This window comes from Pteropus vampyrus, unplaced genomic scaffold (assembly GCF_000151845.1).
Source record: "Pteropus vampyrus isolate Shadow unplaced genomic scaffold, Pvam_2.0 Scaffold126, whole genome shotgun sequence".
In the NCBI taxonomy this organism is placed as follows: Eukaryota; Metazoa; Chordata; class Mammalia; order Chiroptera; family Pteropodidae; genus Pteropus; species Pteropus vampyrus.
This window is the reverse complement of record NW_011888907.1, coordinates 3668124-3683178: the sequence shown is the minus strand read 5'-3', so window position 1 is coordinate 3683178 and position 15055 is coordinate 3668124. Positions and strand designations below refer to the sequence as shown.

At 54.2% G+C, this 15055-nt stretch overlaps 1 protein-coding gene across 1 annotated transcript; it reads right to left on the bottom strand.

Annotated features, from left to right (window-relative positions):
* Positions 1-4122: 4122 nt before the first annotated feature.
* PDE4C (phosphodiesterase 4C) lies at positions 4123-14190 on the bottom strand. Its single transcript, XM_011366798.2, has 15 exons — positions 14030-14190; positions 10842-11033; positions 10234-10270; positions 10065-10138; positions 9828-9880; positions 9358-9470; positions 9185-9278; positions 8499-8662; positions 8214-8312; positions 7641-7805; positions 7462-7561; positions 6680-6834; positions 5250-5372; positions 4836-5018; positions 4123-4578 (listed from the first exon to the last, which is right to left on the bottom strand). Exons 1-15 carry the CDS (start codon positions 14173-14175, stop codon positions 4180-4182), a joined length of 2097 nt encoding a protein of 698 aa, XP_011365100.1. The 5' UTR covers positions 14176-14190; the 3' UTR covers positions 4123-4179.
* Positions 14191-15055: the final 865 nt, after the last annotated feature.

Genomic DNA, 15055 nt, shown 5'->3' with positions numbered 1-15055 from the left:
AAAAGAAGGAAAGGGTCTGAGGGACGCTCAGAGAACCCCTCCCCTCCCTGAGACCTATTTTCCAAAGAAAAGGTGGAAATAGGGCAGAGAAACGTCTTGTCGCCTAAACCGCAAGGCGTGCGATGAAAGACCCAGGAAACAGGGAAGGTAAGAGCGACACTTAGAGACCCAACAATAAAGGGGATGGAAGAAGCTTCTCCCCTCCCTGGTTCCTAAGTTAAAGACAGGGCCGGAGCTACCCCTTCCCTCCAATCTGAGGAAACAAGATTCAGAGTGGGGACTTTGGAGGCTGAGATGCTCCATTGTTTTTTCACCCAAATCTTGAAGAGGAAAAGAATTTCAGGAGGCAGGAGAACGAGACCCTGGGCCTCATTCCAAGTCCCTGCCCCCAACTCCCTCCAAGTCCCCGGATTCATTAAGGTACTTGTGGTTCCAGGAGAATCCTGATCACCCTGATTCCTCCCCAGGAGCGGGCTGAGGAGTGGAGGGGTGGGAAACCGGACTTGTTTATAAAAAGCCTGCCAGCTGCAGAGGCGCGGGAGAGACCAGAATAACTTCGCGCTTGGAGGCTGCCCCCCCACCCCCACCCCACGCCTGCCCCCAGCGTCCCTCCCACTCTGCTTGCATTTGGGAAATCTGTCTTTTCTAAGGGTAATGTATTTGTCCCTCTCTCCCACTCGGACTATAAAAGTACCACAAACCCACTGCGGAGAATTGGGAAACTTGATAAAAACAGATAGATAGATAGATAGATAGATAGATAGATAGATAGATAGATAGATAGATAGATAGATAGATAGATAGATAAACAAATAAATAAATAAATTCATCTCAGTCCTCGCCCCACTCCCTCTCAAGTAGGAGGCTGGCAGTTGAGACCCAGCTCTAGTGGGGCTCCAGGAGAGCTGGTCCAGGTACTGAGTGGAGGTGAGGAAGAGTGGGGTCAGCTAGGCTCCCTGACCTTCAAAATGCCTGCTTCAGGCTTCAAAAGTAAATGGCACTCAGAAATACCTGTTTTTTCCCCCCAGGGGAAAAACCTCACAACAATGTTCCCCAGCTTCTCCCCAGAGGAATTTGTTTTTTAACATAAAAAGAATACAAAGCTTTTATTGCTAAGAATCAGCATTTGGCGCTGGAATTAGGGATGGTTGAATGGCGGGGGGGGGGGGGCGCTGTGCGCTTTGGGCGTCTTCTGCATGGCAGGGGAGATAGAGCTGGGTGGTAGAAAGGCCCCAAACCCTCCCAGGTCCTGTCCCACTCAGAGTAAAGTCCGGACTACTCCCGGCGGCCCAGGTCCCACAATGTCCCCACCAGCTATGCCCCATCTCATTTTTCTCCAGTCAGATACTCCTTCCTCTGGTTCCAGGCACGACCTGCCTCAGGGCTTTCGCACCTGCTGTTCCCTCTGCCTGGAGCGCTGTTTACCCAGCTCTCCCCAGGCCTGGTTCTTTCATTCCCTTCAGATCTGATCAACATCCACTCTGTCGCTTCCTATCACGTCACCATATTTATCCTTCTTGACATATCAGAAATGATTATGTTGACTTGTTTATCCATTAGCCATCTGTGAGCCCCGAGAGCACCTAAACCTGTGACACAGTCAGTGTCCGTGATGGTATGACACAAATGAAGGAAAAAATGGATGAATAAATGAAGGGAGGGTGACTTTGACCAGGGAGTTTAGGGAGGACCTCTCTGAAGAAATGACATTTCAGCAGGAACCTGAAGAAGAAGGAGCTAGCACGGGGAGAATGGGGGGTGGGGACAGTGCTCCAAACAAGGAACAGGAAGTGCAAAGGCCCTGAGGCTGGAACTCACTAAACAAGCTCACGGGACAGCCTCTCTTCAGTTCTGTGAGGAAGATGGAGCAGGCAACCTTTTCTCCCTTAATGGAGGGCAAACTAAGGCCATGAGAGTCACCCTAGAGTTTCGCAAGGGCTAAAAGTCCCGAGGAGCCCTGAAGACCTTCTCCCACTCATTCTCTTTGAGCCACAAAGCCAAGGACCCCAAACAGAAGAAAATGGGGGACCTGGAGCATGTGACTTCAGTCACCCCCACTGTGGACTTCAGTTTCTACATCTGTGAAATGGGAGAAGAGGCAGGGTTAATTTTCACTTTGAACATGTATCTCAGTGTCTGACTCAGGCCACACTTTCTTCAAACCTTACCTGTTGTTGCAATTATGTGACCCTCACAAAGAGCCCATTTTACCAGTGAAAAGATAAAGGCTTTGCAAGGTTTAAAGGACTCACCGAAGTTGTCAAAGACCATCTTTGGGGACACTAAGGATGGCACAGTGCACCTGGCCCAGGCCTCCTGGCATCATGGTCTGGAGAGCATGGCAGACATGAATCAAACAATCCCCCAAAGCTTCCACCAGTGCCAGCCTGGAGTGGGGTGTCAGGGAGGACTTCCCAGAGGAGGGGTCACTGAGCTGAGACCCAAAGGGTGAGGATGAGGAGGAAGAGAAGCATTACAGATGGTGGGCACAGCATGTGCAAAAACCATGTTTGGGATGTGGAAAGTCAGTGTGGGTAGAATGCAATCAGTAAGACGGAGTGGGAGGGATGCTGTGGCCCAAACTGAAGTGGAATATATGATTGTTCTTATAGTGGGTAGAGAAAACTCCGGAAGGAAATAAGGTGAAATGCTGAAGGCAGATAGTCTACGGGTGAGGTTATTACAGAATTTTATTTTCTTCTTATATGTTTCCATCATTTCAAAATTCTACAGCAAAAACATATTACTTGTAAAGGGGGAGGGAGAAAAAAATATAATCATCCCCTAAATCTCTGCCTTTTAAAGATCTGGAAGGAAATACACCAAGTTCATGACCCAGATGGTGTTTACTTCTCTCTCTGTGGAATGTGATCACTAATTGTGATGATGATGAATTATCGATGGAATCATTTAGGAACAAAACCAGCTGTTCTCCAAGCCAGAGGTTGCTGCGAGGACCTGTGTAACATGTAAATTTTCAGGCACTCTGGGAGGGAGGTAAAGGTAGAGGGGGAACACTGAGCCTTCCAGAGACGGGAGTCAGACCTGAGACTTAAAGGCAGAGCCGCCTCGGCTTCAGCAAATGAGGTGTGGGAGGAGTGGCCAGCCAGGCGAGGAGGACCCCTGAATTTGCCGCGCCTCCCGCCGCCAGGAGGCGCCGCTGGCTACTGACCAGTGCCCAGCTGCGTTGTCTTGAGCAGGTAACAGGACTGCTCTGTGTGCCTCGGTTACCCTATCCATGAAATGGCTGTGATACTAGTTTAGGATAATAGGGTTTATTTAACCCAAGAGAAACGTCTAATGCCCCAAATTTCTAATATATTTCAGGGAGGTCACAGACACCACCCCTCAACCAAAGTTTACCCAAGTACTAGGAAACTGAGGCCCAGAGGGCTTCCCTAGGAGCAGTCTGTGGCACCTGCAGAATCAAGCAATGCAGAGACCCAACTTGTGGGGAACTGTGTGCCTTTGTTACTGTTCTATAAGAGAGATAATGTGGGAGGGGGACCAATAGGGGGGTTCTGGGGCCAGAGAGAACAGGGAGCAGGTGCACCCTGAGGACAGAAGTTATAGCAACTTAAAGCAATAACGGATGCACAAGCAGTGATAGGTGACATCAGTCTTCAGAGATGCCCCCACACAGAGCCCTATCTTTGATACTCCCTTGCCATCCCCTTCCAGAGCTCCAGAGCTAGAGTTGGGACTAGACAAAGCTTTGGTGCCAAAAATTCCCCTACTCAAGGTCTCATTCTCTGCAGAGAGCTGCCCAGCAGATGAAAGGGAGGCACCTGTGGGGGAGGGGCATTTCCTTGGGACTTACTTCCCACCAGCTTGTGCAGGGCTACCCCAGAGGCACATAGCAGGCACAAGCCTGGCACACAGTAGATGCCCAATAAATATCTGATAAAGAATGACTGACGAAAGTGATGGATGTGGCTCAAAAGTGACCACTGGAGAAGTTGAACCTGACCCAGCCTCAACTTCAGAGCTGACTTTGGAGGAGGAGAGCTCTCTCAGCAGAGCATGTGGTCAAAGAAGACCCCAGCCAGGTGCCTCTAATTCAACCTAGAGACTTGCCTATTACTAGAAGCTTGGTTATCTCCTTCAGTGTGTGATGAAGGCAAGGCATGGGTCACCTGGGACCTCTTCCTGGAAAGTTTACCCCTCCACCAGTGGCCATTATGTACCAAAGGGCTCAGTCATCGCATTCCCTTCATGGTCTACACAGGGCTTGCCCACGGTCCTATGGTTGTCCAGGCATAAGGCCCCAGGGTCTGGCCTGGCCTCAGGGGACGGGAGCTCAGTGTCAGGTGACTCCAAGGTCCTCTGGTCCAATATACTCTCTTCCTCCTCTTCCTCCTCCTCCTCTTCTTCTGCCTCCTCCAGAGTCAGCTCAAACTGGAATCTGTCAGGGCCGCCCCGCTCAGGGCTGGTGGGGTCCACAGGACTGCGGGGGATCTTGCTCTGGTACCACTCACGGTTGTCCTCCAGTGTGTCCAGAAGGTCCTGTGCATCTGGGTGTACCAGGTCAGCCCAGGTTTCCCACAGTGGGTGGGCGATGTAGTCAATGAAACCCACCTATGGGGTAGTACAGGGCTGAATGTACGTGTCCTCCAGCCACATGGTCCCCCACTCAGAACAGACATTTCCAACCCCATGATTGCAGATCCCTCTCCCTGCAGCCCCGAGAGAATACATCCCAGGAGTGACTCTGCACAGTCCAGGGCACACTGCACCCTTAGGCCACATTCCCTCACTGGCCAGCCAGCAGCCAAGCCAGAATTTATGGGGTTGACTCAGCCACTTCCCTCCCCTGTGCTCCATCGACCTCCAACCTGGGACTTCTCCACTGAGGCCGTGTGCTTGTCGCACATGGGGCTGATGTCCAGGCCTGACTCGCGCTCACGGTCACCCTGCTGGAAGAACTCAGCCATGATGCGGTCTGTCCACTGGCGGTACAGGGGCAGCGGCTTGGTGGGGTTGCTGAGGTCGGCACAGTGCACCAGGTTCTGTAACACCTGGGGAGACAGATGCTTAGGAGGGCTAGGGCCAGGTCACCCTCAGGCTCAGTTAACCCCGCAACAGGCTGGCACCATAGCCACCCCTCTTACATGTGAAAAACTGAGGCCCAGGAGGGAAAAGAGTCTCAATATCTCCATTTCTGCAAGTTTAGCACAGTCAGTGCTTCATAAATGCAGCTAAATGAGAGGTGTGGAAACCATGGACCCAGAGTCCTCCCGGCTACACACCTGGATACGGTCAGAGTAGTTGTCCAGCAGCAAGACTCCCAGGCTCGTCACCTTTTTGGTCTCCACCATGGTCTTGAGGTCAGCCAGGAGGTTCATATGTTTGGACATGTCAGTGGCCAGCACCTAGGAGCAAGTGAAGGGGAGATAACAGGTATGAGCATTGCTCCTGTCCCTCACTGCCAGACATCGTACCCACTCAGACCCTCAGTGTCTTCATCTGTGAAATGGGAGAATGTAACAAAATTGGCTGCAAACCCAGCTCACAAGAGGGGCTGAGTCAACGGTCCCATCTCTGAGGTTGTGGAGCTCAAGGGGTGCATCCCACATGTTAAAGATTAAATCTGGAGGCCGAGGTAAGCCTGAGGGTAGCGGTGAGGCCCAGCCCAGGACAGGGCCTATGCAAAGAGGAGGCAGTTATGGCTGGAGCAAGTGAACACAGGAACAGTGGAGGATGGTGGGAGTGGGGAGAACCTTAGGGAGGAGTGGGGGACTCACCTAGAAGGCCATGGGAGCCACAAGTGGACTTAAAGCTGGGAGGGACCTGACTTGGTGTTCCCCAAACCTCTCTGTGGCCAATGTGTCTAGTAGGGCTGTTTTCAGCCATTTGTAGGGAAGGTAAGCCCTGAACACAGCTGTTTAAAAATCAACTTTGCTAGTCCCATGTAGACCAGCCCAGGAGTGACCCACAGGTGGCCCATGGGCTTCCCTGAGAGTCAGACAAGTCTCAAAATTTCTTCCCAAACCTTTTGTCTGCCACAAATGATGCTCCCACTAGCGGAGCCCACCACCCAAGGCTTCTACGTCTCACTAAACTTTTAGTTCCTCTTTATTTGGATCCTTGGTTCCCTCTGAGCCCTCCCCACACGCTGTTCCCTCTGCTGGGAACACTCCTCACCACCCCACAGCCCTCCCCATCCTGCAGGTCCCAGCTTCAGTGTTCCTTCCTGGGGAAGCCCTTCCTGACCTTGAGCATCCCCCCATCACAGCTCTGTCTACAGGTCCTCTACCACAGTTCTGCCTCTGGGTTGCTATCATGGCTCCCACTCATGTGTCCATCTCCCTCACAAACCAGAGTCTCAGAAAGGCCAGAACTATCTTGGTTATTGCATAGGGCAAGCACACAATAGGTGCTCAATGAATGCTCATAAAATGAATAAATGAGACACAAGGCCTCAAAACTTACTGGTGTCTCCTGACCTGAAAAATATCAAATAGACAGACTAAAGGCTCAGAAAGAGTTGCACCTGAAACCCCAGAAGCTCAGTTTCCCTATCGCTTGTGTGTGAACCACAGCTAGGACCAAAGGCCTGGTCATCCCACCCAAGGCTCGGAGGGTCATTGCCCCATTTTACTGGCCAGAAAGCTCAGGCTCAGAGTTGGGATAAGCTTGGGTTTGACTAACTCCACCCTATCCATTGCTGTGGCCTCACCATGTCAATGACCATCCTGCGCAGACTCAGCCGCTGCTTGGTGCTGAGGTTCTGGAAGATGTCACAGTTCTCTGCTTGCAGCAGCTTGAAGCCCACAGCCAGGTGGTGGTTCTCCAGTACAGAGGCATCATTGTACATAAGTGCAAGCTCCGAGTCTGGTGGGTAGTTGGAAAGCCTCAAGATCTGCCCACTTAACTCACTCCACAAATAGGCAGGTTTGGCAAATTCTTGGCAAACTCCTACTCATGCATTGAAGCCCCAACTCTAATGCCCCCTCCTCCAGGAAGCCTTCTAGGACCCTGTCTCTCTCTCCAGACATGCCCTGACTCCACAGGACTGGGGGCATCTGTGCCTCCTTGAGACTGGGGGATCCTTAGGGACTTGGCATGGCAGGAGACAGTGCGTACTGAGTGCTGGTCAAATGAACAACTGAGTCTTCATCTATTTAGACTCTGGGATCCTCAAGAGAAAGGGCTCTACTCTCATCCCTAGCTTTCTTGGGATATATACAAGAGGTGTCCAATAACTGCTTATTGACTGAGTTTTTCAGACACCTAAAAGGACCCCAAACTTTAAAATCTCAGTGGGCCCAGATCAGCTCTGCCACATTTGTTATTCTCTCATTTATTGAATGTCTACAGTGTACCTGGACCAGCTCCAGGCACCCAAGGGAGGAAAGATTGTCACAGCCATTTCACGAACAGGGAGACTAGGCTCAGAGCAGGGATGGGACCGCAGGAGATCACATGATTGACAGGTGGTGGCAGGGCTCCCTGACTCACTGGTGTTAATGAGAAACTGGTTGGAGACCCCAGGATGGTCCACATCATGGATGGCGCTTGCAAAGATGGCAGCAAGAACTTCTAGGTCTGTGAACACAGCCTGAGCAGGCATGGAAATAAAAGGTGAGGGGCGGCTTCTCTGCACCCTGTACCTGCCTGGGCTGCCCATAGGGCCATACCTCGAGCGCAGGTGTGGCCAGCAGCACATGCGTGGATTGGGCCACATCAGCAGCGTGCAGGCTGTTGTGGTAGGCCACATTGGCGTGGTAGTGACCCTCCAGAGTCAGCAGGTAGGTGACAAGGGTATCTGCTGGGATCTGAAATGTCTTGAGCAGGTCCCGTTCCTGGTCCATGACAGGCCCCTAGTCAGGACCTCAGCCTCTGGGTAGCAGCATATGCTGTTCCTATGCCTTATCTCCTGAACTCATCCATCTCACCAATTCCGCCCCCTTTCAGGATGCCCTCAATTCTGAACTCACTTGGTCTCTGTCCTTCCTCTCTGGTCCATCCCTGACCCCCACACCTATTCGCTCTAAATTAGGTCTCTTTGGGCCTGGGCCCAGGGCTGAGGCTTACTGACAATCATCAATGAAGTGTTCAGAATAGTGAATTGCTTTTCATCCTTCAATGCCCGATCGAATGATCCCCTTCAGGAGTATTAGGGAGGAATTGAAGTATATGTGTCCCTTGAGGTCTTGAGGAAAGGGTGAAGGAAACCCAAGAGTATTGGAAGCCAAGGGCACAGGAATTACCTGAAAGATGCTGAATATGATGGCTGTGAGGGGCTGGTTCCCACTTAGCTCTGCCACCTTGAACACGTCAAGCCCCCACTTATTGGTGTCTTCTAGTTCCTAAAATTTGAAGAACGGGAGCTTGACCCCAGCCCAACTTCCCCAGATTCTGGACCTACGACCCCCTCTCCCAGGCCCCGGGCTGTATATTTAGCTCCACTTGCCCAGGATACAGGTGGGCAAACTGAGGCCCAAGATAGGACATCCAAACAGATCCAGGACTCAGCATTCCAGTTGGGGACCCACCTTGGCCAGTTGCCCCTCTTGGTCAGTCTGGACTCCAAAACGTGGAACAGCGGCTGTGGAGAGGCTGGCACTGTGGGGGAGCCCACGTAGGCCACTGATCTGGGACATGGGCCTCGGGAGTTCTGTGGGGGTCTTCCTGGGCAACTCTACCTCAGTCTGCTGATCTGTAGCGGGGACGGGGTGGGGCTCAGAGAAGCTGATTCACCTGCTAGAGTTGTCCTGCCTAGCCTCAGGTCTCAGATTTTGCCAAGCCTCCAGATCAACCTATTTCATTTTCGCCTGGATCAAAGTGAGCTTGGAGTAACGTCTTTGTCTGGACTATAGTCTCTTCCTCTGTTCATGGCGGACCTCCATGAGCCTTTCTGCTGGACACGGCCCTCAGGGCTCAATATTTTTCTCCAAACAGCCAATGTCCTTTCCATCTCCTAAGCTGGAGACCCAGCTGTCTGGTTTCCTCCATCTCCTCCTTGGAAAACTACTCATGCTTCAAAATCCTAACTTTAATGTCCCCCTCCTCCTAGAAGTTCCTCCTGTTCCTTTCCCTGGTCCAGCCTTCACCTATGTAGCTGGGGGTGTCCATATCTGGCTCTGTCTCCCTCAGATTGATGTCTGTAATAGAAGTCTTTCTTTCCTTCTTTCTTCCTACCTCTGTAATGTTGCCCAGGCAGTGACCCACCACAGCTCACCCAGGAAGGTTCGGGAGATGTACTCGGAGACCTGGTTCCCCGAGCGGCTGGTTTCAGATAGGTGAGTCAATTCCCGGTTCAGCATCCGCTTGAACTACAAGGGAAGGTGAGGACAGTGATGAGGGGGCACTGTGGGCAGAGGCAAGAGATCATGGCTCTCTGGCCCTCCTCACCTTGTTGGAGGCCATCTCCCCCACCGAGTGCCGCGTCTGCAGGGTCTCCAGCTGATCCAGACACCAGTCCAGCTCATCCAGTGTCTCCAAAGCCAGCTTCTGCCCAGTGTCCTCTGGGGGCTGAGTCAGTCAGGGGCCTGCCCTGCACCCACTCTGGGACCCTGAACGCCTCATGCTTCCATCTCTACATCTATACCCTGGAGCCTTTCCCAGTGGGGCCACTCAGGACCCCAGGATTTGAGTTGCAGATCTGTCTCTAAGTGGCTGTGTGACCATAGGCAGGTCTCTACCCTTCTCTGGGCCTCAGCCACCCCATCTGTACTATGGACGTGGCAGACTCCATCTCTGAGGGTGCTTTGGGGAGTTACAATGAGCAGAGCTTAAGAACTCGTTGGCTAGGAAGGTCACCATGGAGAGGAACTTCACAGCTGTCCCGCAGTGGGAGGAGTGGGTAGGAGCAAGCACATTACCTGTAGATGGAGGGGGCTGACTGCCAGATGGGTCGTTCCCGACAGATGCCTTCCTGCAGTACAGCCGGTTCAGGGGTGGCTCGCCATGTGGTTCCGCCCCCACCCAGCCCACCCGGTCTGTTGGCCCCGGCCCCGCCCCCTCCGCCCTGCCCTCTCTCCCACAGGCCCCGCCCCAGTGCTGCAGTTGTTGGCCCTGCCTCTCTTTTCCAGGCCCCGCCCCGCCCACCCTCTGCATACTTGGATGCCTTGCCGCTTTGCAGGTGGGCTAGCACTGAAACGTTGCTCCGAACCGTCCGCAGACTGGCCAGGACCTGTCGGGAAGGGGATGATCAGCACTGGAAAGGGGAGGGGTCGACGCTTCTGTCTGCTTAGCTCACACGGGAAGTGGGGAGGGGTGGACACCCACCTGGGCAAAAGGTGTCACAATCATGTCTTCTCCATGTCTGTGGGGAGATGGGATATCAGGAAGGGAGGCCAAGGAGACCTCCCGCGCATTCCCATCTTTCAGCTTTTGCCCAGACTATACCCTCAGCGGAGCACGTCCTGCTTTCACGACTCCTTCAGGTGCCCTACTGGTCCCTGGGCTCCTCTCACTCAACTCTTCCCTGGAACAAACCACAGCCCCTCTGACCAATTACTCACTTTATCGCTGTCTCACAAATGAGGAAACTGAGTCCCAGGAGCAGCAAGGGTCTTAGAAGCAAGACAGATATTATTATATTTCCCTTTTCATTATGGCTACCAGGAAGCTCAAATCAAGGTGTTTGTTCAATTGCTGCTAATTGTCCTTAATGCTTTTGGATTGCCACCCAACCCTAGCCCAAAGTCAAGCACAGAAGAACACCAGATATCATTCTAGGTATACTTGACTGAATAAGTGAGCTGCCTGGAAAACTCCTACTTAAACTTCAAAGTCTAGCTCAAATGGCCACTCGAAGGAAGTGTGCTGAATGGAGAAATAAAGGAAGGAAGGAGGAAAAGACAAGGAGGTCATCCCACCAGCCTCAGACTCACAGGTCGCTGGCCACAGAGGAGTTCCGGGACATGGCCTTAGGTGAGAGTTCATAGTCGCTGTCTGACCGGTACAGGAAGGACTCCCGCCGCTGGCTGTACTGGGCAGAGGTCTGAATGACCTGGCCAAGGCCAGGCCCAGCCTGAGAGTCCAGGGCACTTCTCCCACAGGAAAGCCCATTTTCTAAGTCAAAGCTAGAAGTAGAAGAGATGTGGTCAGAGTGAGGGTCCTGACAAGCAGATGGCTGGTGGTGGCCTGCATCTATTCTGTCTCCTTTGGTCCACATGGTGGGCCGTGCAGTAGCCTATGGTTTGTCCACCTGTCCCACAGTCGCATCTTAATCAAGGACCCCGCATCCTCACTCTTTAGTTGCCACATCTGTACCCAGAGTCATCCCACTGGGACCAAACTGGACTCCAGGACGTGAGTTTCAAATCTCTCCCCAAGTGGCTGTGTGTGTGACCATGGGTAGGTCTCAGCCTTTCTCTGTACATCAACCACCCCATCTTTAACATGGGCATGGTAGGCTCTTCCCAGGGAGCTTTTAGCGAGTTGCAATCAAGCACCTGAGGACGACAACTGGATGCCCGTATTACTAAGGAAGAAACAGAGGTCCAGGTCACATGGTGAGTTCACAGGACTGGAAACAACTTCCTGGACTCCTCTCTCTGGAGGGGCCTGGGTCCTGCTTAGATTCGGCCAGTTGCCAGGCTCCCCACAGCCAGGAGAAGCACTGGCCCCAGCTAGCTTTGGCCATGCCCTGGATCACCTGTCCCCATTCCACAGCCCGGGGCCCCACCCTCAGCCCACAAGACCCTGCTCCAATCACGACCTCAGATCCCCCACTCCCTGCTTCATTTTCGACCAAATGCTCTGCCTGTTCTCCTACCCGTCCTGGCCTTTGCCGGAGTTGTGCCCTCTTCCGGGAGCACCACCCTCCCCACAACGCCCCATGCTCTGGGGCAATCTCCAATCCCCCACTCCCAGCTCTTTCAACCAAGTCCCTCCCACCCGCCACACCTTGACTGGGTAAGGGAGATCTATGTTTATCCTCCTGTGGGTCAGAGGTCAGTGTGTGGGAGAGAACGTGGGGCGAGAACCGAGACGCGGGAGGGAGAGTTAGCAGTAGGGCAGAGGGGTCTGCCTGTGGGTCACGGGCTTTGGGGGTGGGAGTGGGGCAAGAAGGAGACAGGGAGATACTGGAGACCACACACGACATGGGGCTTCCAGCCAAGGGCCAGCGTCCACTTTGGCCCCTGTCAGGTCACCCCATCCGGGATTCAGTGGGATTATCTCCAGTTCGGCTGGATTAGGGCCCGCTCGGTCAAACTGGGCCGGGTTTGACTAAACTCTATCTGATCAAACAGGATTGGACCTGGTCCCGCTAAGTTTGGTTGGGTGAGTTCGGTAGAATTTGGCTACGTCCGACTACTCTCGAGCAGGTTCGAACGCACTAGGGAACATTCGGCTATGTCCGGCCTCACTCGGGTAAATTCGAGAGCGCTCGGCTTTGTCCGGCCAGCGGCCTGTTCAGAGGCTTCAGCGGCTCCCAGAGAAGCCCCTACCGCCCGGGCCTGCAAGTTCCCGCTTTGCGACGTCACTGGGAGGGCGGGGATTCTTAACCCTTCCCTGCCTGGCGCAGGGGTGGGCAGAAGGACGCTCTTAGGGGCAGGCTAGCCATGGATACCCTAACCAGCCTTCCGAGGAGGCCTGGAGGTGGCGACCCTTCCTCCTCCTCGCTTCCTCCCAAAGGTTCTAAGAAAGCGCGCCTATTGGATAGCTCGGGAAACTGAGGCCGGGAGAAGCCACAGGGTACTGGGTTCGAATCCAAGGAGCGGGCGCGGAGGGTTAAGGTCTGGTTGCGGCAGCTGTTTTTCTTTCTGCTCTAAACTTAGCTGGGAGCGATGAGGTCAGGCCGTGGTTCCATGACGCTGGCGGTGGGTCGAGGTCGCCCTGACTGTGGGAACCGCGTATCTGTCCATCGGTTAAATAGGTAAACTGAGGCAAAGGGCACTCCAAGGTATCCACTATCCTCCAGCCTCACCTTCTTCTGAGACCGGCAGGCCCTCCCTCAACGCCTCTGAGCTCTCTCCTGAGCCTGGGCAGGGACTACCCTTCGCAGGTGTCTGGTGCCATAGAGGCGTTCTCCCAGACCCGGGCGCCCCCTCCCGGGCTGCAATGGCGCCATCACAGTCACGATTGCACCCACCTCCGCCAGGTGACTTTAGAGAAGGGATCTCCAGGCTCAGCCACCAGGTGCCAAGTTATTAAGGGGGTGCGAATGTAGCAAGAACTTAGTGCAAGGTTCCACACACAATCAGTGCCCACAAGCCCCACACCCGGCCCCAGTCTTGCCCCATGCCCCATGCCCCATGCCCCACGAAGTCACAATCGCTTCCTGAATGTCTGGGATTCTAACCCGGAGCGCTGACGAGTCCTTGGAGGATACCACCAAGTGGGACTGCGCTGGTCCACTCTCAGCCTAAGACACGCAGCTCCTCTGTTACACTACCTACGCCCTGCCTCGAAGGCCCCCATCGAATCGGGTCTTCCTCTCACGACATCGAGAGTCTCGTGTGAAGCCCCTAGACAAGGCATCCCCAACTCCCCACGCCCCCATCTCGCTGCATCCTGTAAGGAACCGGCCGCACAGCAGGAGGTAAGTGGTTGAGGGAACAAGCGAAGCTTCATCTGTATTTGTAGACACTCCCAGCGCTAGCATCATTGCCTCAGCTCCACCTCAGATTATCAGGCATTAAATTCTCATAGGAGCACCAGTCCCCGTTGCCAAAAAAGTTGGTGACAACTGCCCTAGGCGATCTCGTTGCCAGCACTGGATAGATGGAGAGGAGTAGACCAGGGGGAGAAGTGACCCTTGCTCCTCCCCCTCACCGCCAAGACACTCAGGCCACCAGTCCCCGGCCTGAGGGTCAGGAGGAGAGGCTAGACTCAGCCTATCCTGCTCTGGGCCTCACAGCTGGAAAGGGACAGCCGGCTGGTCCCCCAGGCATGAATCCAGACAGTGTGTGGGGAGACAGAGATGGAAAGAGAGTCACCAACTGCAAGAGACAGATAGGATGGAGGAGAGATACCGCGAAAGAGTAAGAGAGGCAGAGCGTCGGAGCCCCGGCCCTCAACCCCGCCCCAGCTGTCCCTGACTGTGACTCTTCCAGCCCTCCTCTTGCCTCACCACAGCGGATGGGCCACGGTGAAGCGCCGCTGCAGGCGGATACTCTGGTTCACCAGGAGCTTCCTAAAGAGCCCGGGGGAGCCACGCGGGGAGTCCCGGGGGGATCCAGGCCCAGGGGCCAGGGCGGGCGAAGGTGGGCCCTGCATCGCCGGGACAGTGTGGAGGCTGGAGACAGCGCGGGCGGTGCGGGAACTTTTCTGGACAGCTTTGGGGGCGGGGCCGGCGGAAAGGGGGCAGAGGACGCACTCGCTCCGCCTCGCTGCTGGACCGCTCTGGGAGGTCCCCACCAGGATAAATGGGGAAACTGAGGCATGGAGCTGGGCTCCACTCTGCTCTCTTTCTTTGGGGGGAGGCCCCATGGGGTCTAGAATCCTGATCTTACAGCCACTTTCCTCTGCTAACATGTCCTACGACAGTGCTGGTTGCTGGGCTAACTTGGCTGAAAAGAATGAGATGCAGAAGTCAGAAAGAGACGTGCTCTCCATTGAGGGTCTGCCGAGAGGCTGCCCAGACAGTGCTTCCAGTCCCACTCTGCCCGTTTTCCAGGTGGAGAAACTGAGGCCCGGAGTCTCCAAGGAGCTCCCCGGAAACCACAAACTCTTACTCTTTTGCTAGATGGGGAAAATGAGGCATAGAGAGAGGTGGTAACGGACACAAAGCTTCATGCTAGGGCGGTAGGACTCGAAAACCAGCTCCCCCCTCCTCCAGGCCCCCTCCACAAGTCCCCATATAACCCCTGCCTGTTCTGACATTCCCCAGGCCCTATCTCTGGATCATTTTCCCTCTCTTGCTGTCTCCACTGGACAAACATCCGCACTCTATTCCCGCCAGACGTTCCGTTCTGTGAAGCATCAGCTGCCTCCCACTGCCCCAAGAAGGACCCAGGGAGGGCCTGGAAAGAAAGGGAGGCCTTACCTCTGATGTCTGAGGGAATTCAGGGGCCTATACCAGGTGCTCTACCCTTGGAATGCTAGGATTGGGGTGGCCCTGCCCCATTCTGCAAGAAAGGAAACCAAATCTGAGGCA